A 19379-nucleotide genomic window follows, 5' to 3' on the forward strand; every position below is an offset into this window, starting at 1 on the left:
CAACCTTTCCTTTCTGCTGATCTCCAAAGCAGGCAAGGAGCTGCTCAGAGCTTCTGAAGCTCTGGGTGCGGTCCACGTATATGCATAGCGCTCTTACGGGACACAGCAACACCAAGGCTGGATCTGCCTCCTCCGGGGGCAGCGCTTGCAGGTTCACCACCTGGTCTCAGAAGGGAGTGGTGGCAACCTTGGGCACGTATCCAGGTCGGGGTCTCAGGACAACGTGAGAGTAGGCTGGCCCAAACACAAGGAACACTTCACTTACCGAAAATGCTTGGAGGTCCCCGACCCTCTTGATGGAAGCGCGATCAGGAGCGCTGTCTTAAGAGACAGGAACTTCAGCTTGACTGAATCAAGCAGCTCAAAGGGGTCCCTCTGGAGTCCAGCCGCGTCTGACTCCAGAGGAAGAGATGGCGGGCGAGTTGAGACATGAAACATGAACGTAGACCGCCCTGTCGGTTGATGTATGTAACAGTCACGTGCTTGTCCAGCAGCAGTGGTCAGAACCGTTCGCAAGGCTAGATGCACTGCCAGCAACTCCAGACAGTTGATGTGCCAAAGCAGTCAAGGTTCTGTCCAGGACCCCAAAGCTGCCTGCCCGTTGCATGTAGTGCCACAGCCCGTATTGGAGGCATCTGTCATGACAAAGACATGCCGGGACACTTGTTCTAAGAAAAGCCCCTAGAAAAGCAAGGTCCGACCAGGGCCTGAATAGGCGGTGAAACATTGGTGTGATGGTGACATGATGTGTACCGCGGCGCCATGCCCATCTGGGACTCGGGAGTGTAACCAGTGCTGAAGTAGTCTCATATGAAGCAACCCGAGCGGCATGACTGTGGCTGCAGATGTCATATGCCCCAGGAGCCTCTGAAAATGTTTCAGTGGTACCAGTGTTCTGCCTGGTAACTCAGGCAGTTCAGCACCAGACTGGGCACGTTTGTTGGTGAGACTTGCCGTCATACTCACCGAGTCTAACTCCATACCGAGATACGAGATTCTCTGCACAGGGGAGAGCTTGCTTTTCTCTTGGTTGACCTGAAGCCCCAACTGACTGAGGTGCCGAAGCACGAAGTCCCTGTGATCGCACAACTCTTGTGACCGGGCCATAATGAGCCAGTCGTCAAGATAGTTGAGGATCCTGATGCCCACTTCCCATAGTGGGGCAAGGGTGCCCTCTGCAAGCTTCATGAAGACACGGGGGGACAGGGAGAGCTGAAAGGGAGGACCTTCTACTGCCATGCCCGACCCTCGAACGCAAACCGTAAGAACGCTCTGTGACGAGGAAGTATCGAGACATGAAAATACGCATCCCAGCAAAAACTCCCTGTGTCCCCGTAGGGACTGGCCAGAGATGTGTGGAGAGGTGTTGCGTCTCCGAACCGCGACCTCTTGGCCACTGGCGATAGGGGTCGTCATGGGTGAGAGTGAGGAAGCGGTGTGTCGCTCACTGTCAACCCACGAGCCTAGCAACCCAGAGGAAAGGGAAACTGCTCTTTCTTTGACAATGTGGTTACCACTGGCCATTGAGCCAACGGCAGAACAGAAATAAAAAGATTTCCCACCAAGCCCTCCTCCAGGGCAAGGAGTGTCGCTGTCTCCGCCACCTCCTGAAGAGCAGTCTCTCACATCTCCGGGTTGCCCGTGTCAGGGCCGCTTCATCGTCTTCTTGGAGGATTTAGTGTCCGGATGCGACACGGGGGGCGCCCCTCTCCTGCATTTTTCCTTTATGATTTTCCTTGAAACTAATTAGTAAAGTATCTGTCATTGCCATTAGCCATTGACAGGATCAGACTACAGATTATGGTGGGACATTGAAACAGCAATACCAAAAAGGTTACTCACTACAATATGGTGCAAACACACGTAACATTTAGGATGCTTTTGATATCAAGTTTTGATGGTTAGTTTTGTTCTTGACAGGGTACAAGATGACCCACAATCTAAAACATGAAATTCCCGAAATTGTTTTGCTCAAAAGAAATAATGGTAAATTAAATACTAGGAAATTAATATAAAATAGGAAATATACAAAGATAGTTTACTACAGAACACTACAGTTCAGTTCAAATAACAACAACAAAAACATTAAAATGGTCCAAGAACTGGTAACCTAAACAGGGTTTGTACAAATACTGCAAAATAAAATTCCAGGACATTCAAGGAATTGCAGTACTTTTTTGGTTTTCAAGGACTAAAATCAGATCTCACTTATTAATCAATATTGTTATTATCTTTCAAATTCTAATAAATAAACTAACAAAACAAAATGGTACAAATAAAGTGCAGCACATTCAAATAACGCAATGAAGGGGTTTAAAGGTGTCATATGATACAATTTCAATTTTCCCTCATTGGAGTGTTACAAGCTGTTTGTAAATAGATAAGATCCCTAAGGTTGCAAAGACTAAAGTCTCAAACCTAAAGAGATATTCTTTGTAAAAGTTAAGACTCGTCAACGTCCTCCTAAAACCCCTTGTTTAAACAAACCCCCACAAGTCTACGTCACTATGTGGGAAGACTTACATAACACCACTCAAATGTTCAAGCAAAGAAAAAAGGCATAACTTTATTGTTGCTGCTACCGCCGGTGCCATGTTGTGAAGATGTTATGTGTTTTCGTTATCGAAAATACTTGTTTGAACCTTCCAAATAGAGGACAAAACTAAAATCAGTACAAATAAGTTGAATTTATAACAATGTTCCATGAACAGTTTCAACCTAAATTTCTGATGTGTGCAGACAATTTTACGGAATTTTTCCCTGATCCTGGGAGTTACAAGCTGCTGTTCTGACTCACAGTCCTGTAAGATCCGTTTACATATGCAAAGAATTAAAGTCTCAAATTCAAAAGAGTGAGTTTTGAGCAATGTAGAGTAGTGCTTGTCCTCCTGTTATTTCTTGTTCACAAATGCAGACATGGTTTTATGTTTATGCACTGTGATGCAACGCAACGTGTATAAAACCAGTCAAAGGTTCAAGTGACGAGAAAAAAATGCGGGGCCTTTATTGTTGCTGGGAACTAGCCGGGCCGTTGCCATGTGATTGTGAATGATGCTGTGTGTTTCCACTCACCGTTGCGAAAGGGGAAAATACGGAGGAGATTTGGGAGCCTACAAAAGAGGAGCGACGACTGAAGGATGAGAGAGGACCAGCCTGAGCTTTATTTTTGGGTTATGGTTTTTGTTTGTGCGAACAGTTCGCCCCTGAGGGGCTGTCGCGCTGTTTGCAGTTTATTTTGTCATTAAAGTTTTATTTGAGTGATCCTTGGTTCCCGCCTGCCTGCTTCCCGTGATTATGGACAGTTATGTTGTTACACGTGCCGAAACCGAGAGGAAGGAGGGACGCGCTGAAGATCCAAACGCTGGGAGTGAATTTGCCATGGAGCAGGGCATAGCAGTAGTGCTTGTGGTTTGCTCTTCTCGCGGTGGGCTGGAGTGAGACGGGGACGTTTTATGTGCCGGCCACCCGCGATGTGGAGGTCAACGGAGTGTAAAAAGGCAGTGCGAGGGGATTGGGGTATGTGACGAGTGGGACGGGGCCGAGAGCCGTGGGAACGGAGCGAGGCCGGTGGAGTGATTGGGAAATGAGCGACACCTGCTCCACTCACCCGTCTCAAGTCCCACGGAGGAGATTGGGAGGATACAAAAGAGGAGCGACGACAGTGAAGGACGAGAGAGGACCAGTCCTGGGCTTTATTTTGTGGTTGGTTTTTGTTTGTGCGTGGCAGTCGCCCGTGAGGGGCTGTCACGCTGTTTTATCTTAATTTGGTTATTAAAGTTTTATTTGAGTGTCCGCCGGTTCCCCACTCCTTCTTCCCGTGATTATGGTGTTTATATATTGTTACACCATTATAGTAATTATGTCCCCACTGGATGCAAAAAATGTCTCGTTTATAATGGTTTTAATGTTTTTGTCTTGTCGCGCTGGTGTTCTGACCGGGACAAGGCATGACAGTATGTAAGGGGCTTAACATTTCTGTCACACGTTTTTGGCATTCGGCCAATCACAATGCACTGGATAGCTGGCAAATCAGAGCACACCTCGCTTTTCAGAAGGATGAGCTTTGTAAAAATTAATGCGTTTCAGAAAGGCGGGGCATAGAGGAGAAACAATAATGTACAATATGTGGAAAATAATGTGTTTTTTAAACCTTAAACCACATAAACACATTTCATTACACCAAATACACAAAATAATGTTCTTTTCAGCAACATCATATGACCCCTTTAACATCTGAAAGGATACTATGGCAAAGTTATCGCTTTCCTTATTCAAACATTTTTTTTTTTTTTTTTTTTCAAAAATATGTGACTGACCTGAATAATGAAATCTATGGCATACACTTGGAAAATTATGAACATCTGAAAGGACATACAATACATGGCAAAAGTGAGACAAAATGCTTTACTTGGTTCACTAGAACAAGACAATGTTTTAACCCCTTACTTTTTTTTTTTTTTCAAACCCAAAATAAAAAGGTTTCTGCTCATGACTTTCTTAGATACATAATCAACATATGTTCACAAAGCTGACACTTCAAAGTTTACTGAAAATTACTCAGCTGTTATGATAATAAAGCATAAACTCAAACATAAAAACAAAAACTAGGTGAAAAACATATTTTTTACATGTATTTTACAAAATTGTTGATGTGGATATGTGTTTAGAAACATAGTGTAGCTAAAGCCACGAGTCTACCAATGCTTCATTTGAAATTTCATAATATAATCTGTAAAACTGTGAATTTTATGAAATAATTGAAGAAATTTTCAAATGACAAAATATTTGTCTTTTAATCACAAAGAGTAAAACAAGAGTAAAACAATGCAGTTGAATTTTGAAATGTTTTAACTAATCTAGTGCTTAACTAATGATTATTTTGCTATTATTTTTTTACTTGCTAATCAAGTAATCTGATTATTTTGACAAGTGAGTAATCTGATATTTTTTAGTAATGAAAATATAACTAAGTGGAAAAAACAGGCTTAAATATGACTATATATAAAGTAACAATGAGGCAATAATAATTAGCCTCAAAGTATCAAAACCATGTACCCAATTTTATTGAACAACACTGTTAAATACAATGTAATATGCCTATATTATAACAAATACCTGCAGAGGGCGCCAACGGCCTGGTGATGTTTCATGTGATTCAACGACTTTTAAATCCATTTAATTTTAATATTTGGTCACATGCAAATTCAGAAACTTTTATTTTGAAATCACGATGTACAATAACTTGCATATTTAGAAATATGTTAATGTATTCTCCTGTGTTGGCGTAGGTTTAAATGATTTACGCTACAAATCAAGTGAGTTTTCCCAGATGAATGTTAAGCAACCCAAACTCACCGCATATGCAGAGGAAGAGTTTAGCCCCTTTCACACATAGAGTCTTTACTGGTAAATTACCGTTAAGAGATCATGTGTGAACATGACCTTTTCAAAAATCCTGGTAAATTCGTTCTGGCAATCGTATCGTTCTTATGGAGATGATGTGATTACTCTGAGCTGTTTACAAAGCTCCACTGCTTTTGTAATAGCTTTTCTATGTAAATATGACGCTAGATGGAAATCTTTGACCATTGTGCCTCGCAGCTTTTTCAATGTGCCGTGTTCAAGACCCAGGCTTCTTTTCAATTCATCAGCTAATGCGCGTCTCATGTTTATAAGAGCAAAAACTTCTGATTGGCTAGTAATTTTAGTTTGGTTGAGAGTGAAAGCTGTGTTCCTCTCATACATTTGTAGGCAAACTCATGAACTTGAACGTGACATCAACAAGTGTTTTTAAATGTAGGATGACTTTTTTTTTACCCGCAGCCAAACGCCATACTCTAGAGATCCGGCGAACTTTAAGCCCTGCTTTATATATCCAGTGTGAGGAAAAGGGCTCAGAAAATCACTTTGGACCCCTCACATCCAAACCATCTCCTTTTTAAACTCTTACCATCTGGCTGGCGCTACAGAGCACCGAACACTAGGACTAGCAGGCACAAGAAAAGATTCCTCCAGTCAATCAACCTCATGAATAGTTTAATGTTCTTGAATAAAAATATGTGCAATACCACTTTTATTTACTTAATACTACTACATCTTATTCCATGTAAATTGTATTATATTCCATCTATATAGCACAACTGTACATACAAATTGTGTGTGTGTGTGTGTGTGTATGTGTGTGTATATATATATATATATATATATATATATATATATATATATATATATATATATATATATATTACACCAGTTTTACAAATGAGGACGTCCCCAAAGGGAGGTTTTCTGAGATTTTGTCAGGTTTAGCTCACTCGTGGGTACAAATTTGCCCCCAAAATATGGTTAGGTAGGCACAAACAAACACACACACACACACACACACACACACACACACACGCACACACACATATATGCATGTGGGGTTGGGTATCGATTGTTTTTTTTTTACGATACCGGTGCCAAATCGATACTTTAAAATGGTAAACACCTACACGGTGCCTGAACTGATACTTAAAAAAAAAAATAAAAAAAAAAAGATATACATAGCATTCACATGCTCCTCGGATGCTCTCATTTCCCGAATTGTGCTTCCCTTACTCTAAGGCTAATAAATGTATTTCACGATCTGGGTCAATATTTAGTACAAAATATTTAATACAAAACCACACATAATGTTTCTACTGTAACTGTTATCTCTGTCAGTCACTCTGATATTTAGCTAAAATGAGTGAATTGACTGAGTGCTATCTGTCACTGTCTTTAATCAGTTCTGTGAATGACTGTATGGTATGCCACATGCACTGTAATATGTTTTTATATTAAATATTAAATTTTCAAATGAAAATAGCAACATGATCGTTTTATAAAGTATGCGTTCATATGTGTTAAGGGCTAGTTTTTTGCTGGAGGAAACAGCTGTGGTGTGATGAGGGGTGAACGCAGTGAAAACTTTACAGTAGATGGTAAACTGATTGCTCCCTCGTGACCTTTTGTAAACTGTATTTATGACAAAGAACTGCACAGATACAGATATTTTAACAATCTATCGATAAACACACACCTTGTGTCCTCTGTTTCTGTTTGAGTCTGCTCGCACTGAACAACCGCGGTCTGCATATTGGAGAGTGCGCTGAAAGACGGGGAGGAGACAAAGTCTGCCACTGTTTTCATATGAAAATTAAAGAGGGCTGACTCTGAGTGGATCTTTAATTTGTTTAGAGTTTGTGGATCGAATGGTTTTTGCCCTGATTGAAATTTTTTTGGTTTGAGCATGTTTCTTTTGTAAGTTTTGTGGAATGGGGACAAATATTTCAATCGATCGCTCAGGCAATTAAGTGGCACCGAAATTTGGCATCAGATTCTGCGTTCTGATTCAGTTCTAGTATATCCCGGCTACATAGGTACCCAACCCTATATGCTTTTGTGTATGTGTATCCCTTATTCTGTCCCTTATTTTTCTATGAAAAAACACGATTGTGGTGGATGAGTGTCCCTAAAAATACTGTAAAATATCTAGTGTACTTTATACGGCTGTAAATACAGCAACTAACTCACAGTACTGAAGAACTGCTGAGCTCACTGCTGAGTCCCCATTAAGTGAATAACCTTTATACAGTATATATATATATTTATCTATCAACTTAAAGACCTAGCAGAGTAGCAGACACAAAATCCCAGTAGAATGACAGGTAAAGTGTGTGTTAAGCGAATTTGAGTGGCTGGCCTTTTACTCATTTATAAAACGTTTCTCTCTCCATTATTTGATATTAGACGTCTTGGAACATTAATGCTGCTACTGAAATATGGCTTTCATTCATCCAGAGATTACTTAAGGGAGAGGGCTCCAAGTACATTTCTCTAAATGTGCAATTAACCTTGACCCATAATGCACTTTCCAGAGTTATCGTACACTGCGGGAGGTTGTTAGAAAGGCAACAGTGTCATACCTGGAGCAAAACCAGTCTTGCCATAATATCGGACAACCCCTGTCCTTTGTCCCACCACCAATACACGCTCCCTTAAATGCACCTCTGGGCTCTCTTGTGCTGTGCTGCTGGCTGAAGGGGTCCTGCTGCGAGCAATTCCACAAAAAATTATATATATATATATATATATATATATATATATATTTATATATATATATATATTAATAATATTCAAAACATCTCTACAGTAACTGCACTGTATAATGTAGTTATCATTTACATAAGGAAAAAAAAAAGAGAGTGAACATTATGGAAACCTAAACATAGAAATGATCAAATTACCAAAACATCAACTGTAATAAATTATCACTATATGGATGAACCTTTTATTATTAATATCCATCTAAAAACGTCATGCATATTGCATTCAAAATACAGTAGAGAGTAGGGTAAGGTTCATTAGTTAATGTTTCATACATTACAATGTTAAATGTATCATAAATTCAATGTGTTATGTGACCACGTATGTAGAAAGTTTACTTGGAAAAGTTATGGAAAGGTTACAGATACTTAAGCATTGTTATGCTAAATACTTTCGAGAGAGTGGGGTGGAGTTGAGGGAACAGGAGTGGGGAGGAGTAAATCTGATGATGGGAGGAGTCCGTTCCTGCCATGGCCGCAGTGGCGGTCTTTGACGTGGTAGTGGCCATGGAGGTCGCCTGGAAGTTTGTCTGGAGTCCAAAGAGGAAGAGGAGGTGGAACAACTGTGTGAAAGAAGACCTGTGCAGACAGAAAAGACAGATCACGGATGAGAAAGGATAGAGTGGTGCTATAACAAAAAAAAAAGCCGCAATGGGGCCTATCTATCTATCTATAAAGTTTCTCAGAATTAAACTTTTCTTGGAGGAGCCACTTTGACTTTGAGCTTGATGTTCATGATATGATGCAAACAATTTCTGTTTTTCTACACATATTTTCTGACACGCATCATGCAGAATAAAATCATATAGAACAGGAAAATTACTCCCAGTTACCATTAAGCTCTCCTCCTTATTGCCTATATAACAGTATTTCACACACACTCCACTTATATTGGTATTCGCCACGTTGTGTTACCTCTCATTTTCATAAAGTTAAAACTTTAACACACCCACACTGATTGCTGTCACTCGTGTCACCTCATATTGCCAACTCTCACTGAAAATGACTGACTTCAGGTTATCACTGCAAATAGCTGTCAGTGTGAATACCTCTTGAAGAGCTACGCGTTACAGGTTCATAACGCTGGAAACAGTAATTGCAGGAGAAGCATTACATGAATTATCGCTAGAATTAAAGGGATAGTTTACAAAAAAAGGAAAATTGTCATTAATTACTCACCCTCATGTCGTTCCAAACCTGTAAAACCTCCGTTCATCTCCAGAACACAAATTAAGATATTTTTGATGAAATCCGAGAGCTTTCTGACCATGCATAGACAGCAATACAACTGACACATTCCAAGGGCCAGAGAGGTAGTAAGGACATTGTTAAAATAGTCCATGTGACATCAGTGGTTCAAACTTAATTTTATGAAGCTACAAGAATACATTTTGTGCACAAAAAAACAAAAACAAAAAAAAAACCCAGAAATAATTACAAATTCTTCTCTTCTGTGGCAGCCTGCAATGCACGTTCACGAGAGTACCACACTGTATGGCTCTCGTGAACGTGCGTCGAAGACTGACATGGTTTCTTTACACACAAAAAGTGTTCTCGTAGCTTCATAATATTACGGTTGAACCACTGATGTCGCATGGACTGTTTTAATGTCCTTTTTGGGCCTTGAACGTGGTAGTTACATTGCTGTCTATGCAGGTCTTACGGGTTTGGAATGGCATAAGGGTGAGTAATTATTGACAGAATTTTTGGGTGAACTATCAATTTAATTCAACTAATTTAATAATATCACAAAGTAGTCAAACCAGAGGTCATAAAGAGTACCTGAAAACCATACTTGAGTAAAAGTACAGACACCTTATAAGGAAAATGACTCCGTTACCAATTACAAAATGACTTGAATAAGTCTTAGAGTATCTGATTTTAACACTTAAGTATTTTACTCATACTGAATGTAGGCTCAGAGATTCATTAGTTCTCAACACCTACTGTAAGAGACATGCCAGTGAAAACAAGAAACAGTCAATCTGTGAGGAGAGCAATCACAATTATTTTCTATATTCAAAATAAAACAGAACATCTCAAAATTCCAATACATCAATGCCAACACAACTGCCTCTTAAATGTCTACAGACACTCAAGTCTTGGTGAAGCACTAGTGCTCAAAAAGGGCATAAGTAAACCAATATTCTTCCAAAAGTTATCTTCAATATGACGGATAAATGAAATAGTGTTAAGTAAAATTAAAAAGTCAAAGGCTCCTTGTACAAGACATGCTGCTTTCGGCCTCAACACTGGCTGCAGTAATGTCCTCATCTTGTACATAAAACACTAGCAATTTGAAACTACCTGCTAATGCATTCACATTCGCATAAAGAATCCTTGTAGACAAGTTTCAGTGAGTAAGGGCAAAATGCACAAGATATAGTCCCTTTAATGAAAGGTTGATGCCGGTAAAAATGCTGTATTGATACTACTTGATGTCACAGCTGCCTTTGATACTTTGGATCATAATGTTCTTGTTTGGTATCAAGGGTACAGCTTTACGCTTGTTCAGTTCATATCTTAAAGACAGGTCCTTTTCTGTAGAGTTAGGCAAGTTCTCTTCATCATCTGCTCCTATTATTAGTGGAGTACCTCACTTCTTTTTAACTTACATATGCGTCCTCTGGGGGATATTATTAGGTAGCACAATGATTCATTTCATTTATATGCTAATGATACACAGTTGTATCAGCTGCTATTCCATTCAGCCATCGTTGGGATGTATTTTGGATATTAAGAATTAGTTATCAAATAACTTTCTCCAACTTAATGAGGACAAATCTGAAATAATTGTTTTTAGTCCCACAAAATTTAGGTCGCATCTCATTGAGGAGCTGGGCAATCATTTCCCCTCAAATTCCTCCCAGGTTAGGAACCTTGGTGTTATCCTGGACTCTGAATTATGTTTATCCAAACAAATTAATTCTGTTGTTAAGAACAGTTTTTATCAACTGCAGATCATTTCCAAACTTAAACCGTTTTTGTCTTTTCAAGATTTGGAGAAGGTTATTCATTTTTTTATTACCTCACATCTAGATTACTGTTATTCACTGTATTTAGGTCTTCCTCAGTTATTGCTTGTACGAGTCCAGATGGTACAAAATGCAGCTGTAAAGCTGCTGACCAGGGCAAAGAAATATGACCATGGCACTCCAATTTTGGCTTTGCTTTATTGGCTCCCAGTCCTTATTTGAATTCAGTTTAATAATTTGCTGTTTGTTTTTAAAGCTCTTAACGATCAAGCTCCATCTTATCTCAAAGATCTTCTTACCCCTCATTTATCAGACTTTTAAGATCTTCTAACAGGGCTCTTTCCGTCCCTCGGTCCCAATTAAAAACTAAGAGTGACTGAGCCTTTTCTGTTAATGCCCCCCGTCTGTGGAACCAACTGCCTCTGGACATCCGCCTTGCACCTTCTATTACCATTTTTAAGTCAAGGCTGAAAACATATCGATACACCCAACCGTTTTAAACTCACTCTACTTCTGTTTTATTGTTGTCTTGTTTGGTCTTATTCTGTTTTAACTGTATTTTATATTGTTCAGCACTTTGTATAGCTTTGCTATGTTTAAATGTGCTATATAAATACAATTTACTTACTTACTTACTTAATGCCCTGTAAATGGCAATATTGTTTCTTTTGTAGCAGAAATAAACTGCTGCAGAAAAAGTGAGGTGCCATGCAAGATGTAATAAGTAATTGCAACACTCATTACAAATGTAGTGGAGTAAAGAGTACATATACAGGGGTGCACATAAGTGGCCTGCATGTGGGACCAAAATAAGAAATGCACTGTGTAAATAAGTTCAGAGCATGTGTTTGCTTACCGACATGGTTGACAGCTGTTAATGCACTATTACCATTTTAGATCAACAAACTGTACTGTATAAGATTTTGATTCAAACTGAAAGCATAAATCTAGGCTACCCACTAACGTTTTCAAAGCACAATGCAAAACTGTGATGTTTCGTTCACTGACGCTCTACAATCGGCAGTGCTAAACCCGGAAGCGCATAGACTTACTTGCCGACAACCCGCCAAAGTCAAGTCAAGTCAAGTCATCTTTATTTATATAGCGCTTTAAACAAAAAAGATTGCGTCAAAGCAACTGAACAACATTAATTAGGAAAACAGTGTGTCAATAATACAAAATGACAGTTAAAGGCAGTTCATCATTGAATTCAGTGATGTCATCATGCAGCTCAGTTTAGTTTAAATGGTATCTGTGCAATAATTTGCAATCAAGTCAACGATATTGCTGTAAATGAAGTGTCCGCAACTAAGCAAGCCAGAAGCGACAGCGGCAAGGAACCAAAACTCCATCAGTGAGAGAATGGAGAAAAAAACCTTGGGAGAAACCAGGCTCAGTTGGGGGGCCAGTTCTCCTCTGACCAGACTAAACCAGCAGTTCAATTCCAGGCTGCAGCAAAGTCAGGTTGTGCAGAAGAATCATCTGTTTCCTGTGGTCTTGTCCCGGTGGTCGTCTGAGACAAGGTCTTTACAGGGGATCTGTCTCTGGGGCTCTAGTCCTGGTCTCCGCTGTCTTTCAGGGCTGTAGAGGTCCTTTCTAGGTGCTAATCCACCATCTGGGCTGGATACATACTGGATCCGGGTGACTGCAGTGACCATCTGACTTGGATACAGACTGGATCTGGTGGCCACGGTGACCTCGGAATAAGAGAGAAACAAACTAATATGAGCGTAGATGCCATTCTTCTAATGATGTAACAAGTACATCGGGTGTTATGGGAAGTGTTCCCGGTTCCGGTTTACCTAATTAATGCAGCCTAAAAATCCTTTAACGGATTTGGATATTAGAAGTGTATTAGTATGTTATGTGTAAGCCAGGTTAAAGAGATGGGTCTTTAATCTAGATTTAAACTGCAAGAGTGTGTCTGCCTCCCGAACAATGTTAGGTAGGTTATTCCAGAGTTTGGGCGCTAAATAGGAGAAGGATCTGCAGCCCGCAGTTGATTTTGATATTCTAGGTATTATCAAATTGCCAGAGTTTTGAGAACTATAATGTAACAAGAGCTCGTTCAAATACTGAGGTGCTAAACCATTCAGGGCTTTATAAGTAATAAGCAAGATTTTAAAATCTATACTATGTTTAATAGGAAGCCAGTGCAGTGTTGACAGAACCAGGCTAATATGGTCATACTTTCTGGTTCTAGTAAGAACTCTAGCTGCTGCATTTTGGACTAACTGGAGTTTGTTTACTAAGCGTGCAGAACAACCACCCAATAGAGCATTACAATAGTCTATATTTAGATATATTTTTGAGATGGAAAAATGCAGTTTTACAAATGCTAGAACCGTGGCTTTCTAAGGAAAGGATGCTATCAAATAGCACACCTAGGTTCCTAACTGATGACGAAGAATTGACAGAGCAGCCATCAAGGCTTAGACAGCGTTCTAGGTCATTACATGCAGAGTTTTTAGGCCCTATAATTAACACCTCTGTTTTTTCAGAATTTAGCAGTAAGAAATTACTCGTCATCCAGTTTTTTATATTGACTATGCATTCCGTTAGTTTTTCAAATTGGTATGTTTCGCCAGGCCGCGATGAAAATATAGAGCTGAGTATCATCAGCATAGCAGTGAAAGCTAACACCGTGTTTCCTGATGATATCTCCCAAGGGTAACATGTAAAGCGTGAAGAGTAACGGCCCTAGTACTGAGCCTTGCGGTACTCCATACTGCACTTGTGAACGATATGATTTCGCCGGGCCGAGTGGTAATAATTGATGGCGGTCATATAAGTACGATTTAAACCATGCTAATGCACTTCCATTAATGCCAACAAAGTGTTCTAGTCTATTCAAAAGAATAGTGTGGTCAATAGTGTCGAATGCAGCACTAAGATCCAATAGCGCTAATAGAGAGATACAACCACGATCAGATGATAAGAGCAGGTCATTTGTAACTCTAAGGAGAGCAGTCTCAGTACTATGATACGGTCTAAATCCTGACTGGAAATCCTCACAGATGCCATTTTTCTCTAAGAAGGAATATAATTGTGAGGATACTACCTTTTCTAGTATCTTTGAAAGAAAAGGGAGATTCGAGATCGGTCTATAATTAACTAGTTCTTTGGGGTCAAGTTGTGGTTTTTTGATGAGAGGCTTAATAACAGCCAGTTTGAAGGATTTTGGGACATACCCTAATAACAATGAGGAATTAATAATAGTCAGAAGAGGATCTATGACTTCTGGATGTACCTCTCTTAGGAACTTAGATGGAGTACGGTCTAACATACATGTTGTTGGTTTAGATGATTTAACAAGTTTATACAATTCTTCCTCTCCTATAGTAGAGAATGAGTGGAACTGTTCCTCAGGGGATCTATAGTGCACTGTCTGATGTGATACTGTAGCTGATGGCTGCATGGTTACTATTTTATCTCTAATAGTATCCACTTTAGAAGTAAAGTAGTTCATAAAATCATTACTGCTGTGATGTTGAGAAATGTCAACACTTGTTGATGCTTTATTTTTCGTTAATTTAGCCATTGTATTGAATAAATACCTGGGGTTATGTTTTGTTTTCTTCTAAAAGAGACGAAAAGTAATCAGATTTAGCAGTTTTTAATGCTTTTCTGTAAGATAGGTTACTTTCCCTCCAAGCAATACGAAATACTTCTAGTTTTGTTTTCCTCCAGCTGCGCTCCATTTTCCGGGCTGCTCTCTTTAGGGTGCGAGTGTGCTCATTACACCACGGTGTCAGACTGTTTTCCTTAACCTTCCTTAAGCGTAAAGGAGCAACTGTATTTAAAATGCTAGAAAAGAGAGAGTCCATAGTTTCTGTTACATCATCAAGTTGTTCTGAGGTTTTGGATATGCTAAGGAATTGGGATACATCAGGAAGATTACTTACAAAGCAGTCTGTTTTGTGGTAGAAGTGATGGTTCTACCATACTTGTAACAAGAAGTGGAATTTACAGTTTTAGCTATATGAAGTTTGCACAAAACTAAATAATGATCTGAGATATCATCGCTTGGCTGCATAATTTCAACACCATCAACATCAATTCCATGTGACAGTATTAAATCTAGAGTATGATTTCGACAATGGGTAGGTCCTGAGACGTGTTGTCTAACCCCAATAGAGTTCAGAATGTCTAAAAATGCTGATCCCAATGCATCTTTTTCATTATCAACATGGATATTAAAATCACCAACAATTGAAACTTTATCTGCAGCCAGCACTAACTCGGGATGTAAAATCAGCAAACTCTTTAATAAAGTCTGTATGGTGCCCTGGTGGCCTGTATACAGTAGCCAGTACAAACATCACAGGGGATTTATCATTAACATTTGTTTCTCTGGATAATTTTATATTAAGCACCAATAGCTTTCTGATTTTAAGTTTGTAAATGAAAATAATTCAAATGTAAAATAATAATTAAGGTTCAAATAATAATAATAATAATAATAATAATAATAATAATAATAATAATAATAATAATAATAGCATTTTATTTTTACGTTTACTATAAAATAATTTTATTTGTATTCAATACTTCCTTTTTATTTTAAAATAAAATAGTATTATCACACTTTATTATTTAGTTCATTATTTGATTTTTTTTTAAAAAAAGCGCAATAATATCATTACTATTATTAATTTATTTTTTATTGTTATATTTGATGGGTCACACTATGTGCCGTGTGAGGACCAAACCAAATATCCAGGTTCTCATGAGAGAACCAGGCTGAAAAACGTATGTGCATATGTACCCCTGTACATACAGGTGCATATCAAATTAGAATGTTGTGAAATTGTTGGCCTTCTGGAAAGTATGTTCATTTACTATACATGTACTCAATACTTGGTAGGGCCTCCTTTTGCTTTAATTACTGCTTCAATTCGGCGTGGCATGGAGGTGATCAGTTTGTGGCACTGCTGAGGTGTTATGGAAGCCCAGGTTTCTTTGACAGTGGCCTTCAACTCATCTGCATTTTTTGGTCTCTTGTTTCTAATTTTCCTCTTGACATTACCCCATAGATTCTCTATGGGGTTCAGGTCTGGTGAGTTTGCTGGCCAGTCAGGCACACCAACACCATGGTCATTTAACCAACTTTTGGCAGTGTGGGCAGGTGCCAAATCCTGCTGGAAAATAAAATCAGCATCTTTAAAAAGCTGGTCAGCAGAAGGGAGCATGAAGTGCTACTTCTTCTCCTTAGCCCAGGAAAGATGCCTCTGATGTTGTCTGTATTTCAGGAGTGGCTTAACAAGAGGAATACGACAACTGTAGCCAAATTCCTTGACACTTCTGTGTGTGGTGGCTCTTGATGCCTTGACCCCAGCCTCAGTACATTCTTTGTGAAGTTCACTCAAATTCTTGAATGTTTGTGGCTTACCCTCTTTGTGAAGGGTGTCAATGATTGTCTTCTGGACATCAGCAGTCTTCCCCATGATTGTGTAGCCTAGTGAACCAAACTGAGAGACCATTTTGAAGGCTCAGGAAACCTTTGGAGGTGTTTTGAGTTAATTAGCTGATTGGCATGTCACCATATTCTAATTTGTTGAGAGTTTTTGTTAAATGTGAGCCAAAATCATCACAATTAAAAGAACCAAAGACTTAATTACTTTAGTCTGTGGGCATTGAATTTATTTAATACACAAGTTTCAGTGCAGTAACGTATTACATTTATTTAAATACATTACACCACTGGGTCAAATCAATTAAATAATTAACCAGTGATTACTAATATGATTGATCATCCATGTCCATAGTTCAGATGGTCCAGGACAAATTTTACACCAAAGATTAATACATAGTGTTTGTTCAAATTTGTTGCTTTAATAAAATTAAAAAAAAAATTACCAACGATATACCAGACACTAAATGTAAAAGTTACTTTATTTAATTCCAGCCCATATGTAGTCTTTGAAGCCTGTCTTGAGTTCCAGCAAAATGTTAATCTTGTGAAACCATGGGAAAGTGCCCAAGCCTTGGCACAGGACTACAGACATCTAACAAGACCTAAAAAAAACTTTATCTACGGCACTTAAATGACCAAGAAATAGGCCACACGAGAGAAGCAGCTTTAACCTTCCAGCTCTGGAAAGCAGTTTGGAATGGGCCTCTCATTAAGCCATCATATTCACAGACATTCATGGCCAAAACAGTTAATTAATGAAACGTGTTTAGAGGCTAGTTGATAAGCGAGAGCCAATACTTTTGGAACAGACTGTAATGCCCCAGTCTGGTGGTAAAATACAAAGTCCAAAAATGTTCTCTCAGACCAATGTATCAGCCCATCCTTGTTTAGGAGGTGGCAGTGGTGCTGGAGGAATGTAAAATGAATTAAAATCCAAGGGCATCTTCTTTTAACTGTTCTTGGAGGAAGAGATAGTATGAAAAGCTAATGTCTAAAAGGCAGACTTTAATGGTAGACTTATCACCATTGGACAACATAATATCAAAATACAATATCATTTAATGTCAGTGAAAGAATGAATTGCAAAGATGAACAATTTATTGTTTACAGTTATATTAAGACAAAAACAATTTTCCTGTGTTTTTTTTGGTTGTCAAACATGAACCTGAGTGGGGTTGACATTATATATATATATATAGACACTGAAATCACGTGAGCGTCACATGAGTTTGAGTTTTATATCAGATGAAACTGTGCCATTAATTTACACAGAGACACGCAGTAGTTTCAGTTTCCACATCTTTTAGGCTACATTTACACTAGTGCATTTTCGTTTTAAAATGCATAGCTTAGAATCATCATGTCTATTCGCTGTTCTGACTCATTTCTATGGATGAGACACAAAGCTAATAAACACAATTATGACAGTACAGTATATGGTTTGTATGTGATTTTCATGAGATTGTGCTTATTTTCATAACAATACAATACAGTGTTTACATGTGCTACAGTGTGCATCAAGCGGCAACCTTCTGGTTTCTCTATTGAAACCAACACGGAAGTGACTTAAACTGCAATTCATCGACTGGCCGCTAGAGACTGGCTCCAAAAGGGAGTCAATCCCATAGACCCCCCTCTGTTAAAATGGCCAACATTACAGCAGAAAAAACAATGTTTACAGCCTGCACAAAAAGTGGTTTTGGTCTATATAGCTAATTTTGCCCTTCATGACAACTGTGAGGGGGCTGAATTTTATTTTATTTTTTAAACTCATCCGTTTAAATTATATTAAACCTTAACGTTCTGCATAATTTGGCCACTTGAGTAACAGGTGGATTGCCGCTGCTGTCACCACCATCGAGCTAGGCTGGCATGGTTTCAGCAACTAGCTCCACCCACGTCCCATTTTCGATTATGCAGGAGTGACGTGCGGTGATGCGCAGCCAAGACGGCGATGGCCGGCACCACCTACTTTGGGCTTCAAAAATGCTCTTTAGAAACCTACAGGTGACATCACGGACACTACGTCCATGTTTTTATACAGTTTATGGTCTGTAGAGTGGATGGACATCTTTTTCTGAAATGTAGTGCAAATACCAGTTTGGAAAAGTAATGTTGTCATTTTAAAACACTTTTTTTAAAATGAAAACACACTAGTATAAATGTAGCCTCACAGCTATGGGACGTTTACACATTACACACTACTCGATACCCAGCCCTACTGGCTGTTTGTCATATTTATTTCTGTTGTTAGATTAATCCATATTGAGTAAAAATGTCCAGAGCTTATTGCTGTTATTAACTTAAATCCGATCGCGACCTCAGTATAACATTGTTTTTAGCCCAAGGCTATGCGGAATTACATTACATTTATTGACTTTATTCAAATACCTAGAGTTTTGAGGCCACAGTTGAATCATGTAAAACAGGGAATGTGCATAATGTTTGACACCACAAAAACAAAAGGATCAGAATCATTAGTTCTGTACACAAAGCCCACACAAAGAAGCAGCATCTATTGGAGTGTTACGACACGCTGTCCCCAAGGACCCCTTAAAATGCTAATATATGCACAATGAGCACACCGAAACAACCAAGATGGGGTCATCCCTGACCTTCACAAACATTATTAAGACTAACCAGTTCAATATTAACACTGGAATAAATATCAGGAACAGACAGATATTACTAAAACAGTGGAGACACTGCAGTTCATGTGGTTAAAGAGATTTAGAGTAAGACACTACATATCAATATAAATATAAAGCAGGATTGATTTTTTGGGAACATTAGTCATTCAGACACACTTTTAGTTTCTTATATGTTCTCAGACTCACAGGAATAAATATAGAATATATT

At 38.9% G+C, this 19379-nt stretch overlaps 1 protein-coding gene across 1 annotated transcript in view; it reads right to left on the reverse strand.

The window, feature by feature from the left end:
- LOC109078231 (CAP-Gly domain-containing linker protein 4-like) overlaps positions 1-19379 on the reverse strand; it is a 54482-nt gene that overhangs the window by 9575 nt on the left and 25528 nt on the right. Inside the window, 2 exon segments of the mRNA XM_042774437.1 lie at positions 7950-8087; positions 8526-8708. Coding sequence (XP_042630371.1) covers positions 7950-8087; positions 8526-8708 — 321 coding nt within the window.

Source organism: Cyprinus carpio, chromosome A17 (assembly GCF_018340385.1).
Source record: "Cyprinus carpio isolate SPL01 chromosome A17, ASM1834038v1, whole genome shotgun sequence".
In the NCBI taxonomy this organism is placed as follows: Eukaryota; Metazoa; Chordata; class Actinopteri; order Cypriniformes; family Cyprinidae; genus Cyprinus; species Cyprinus carpio.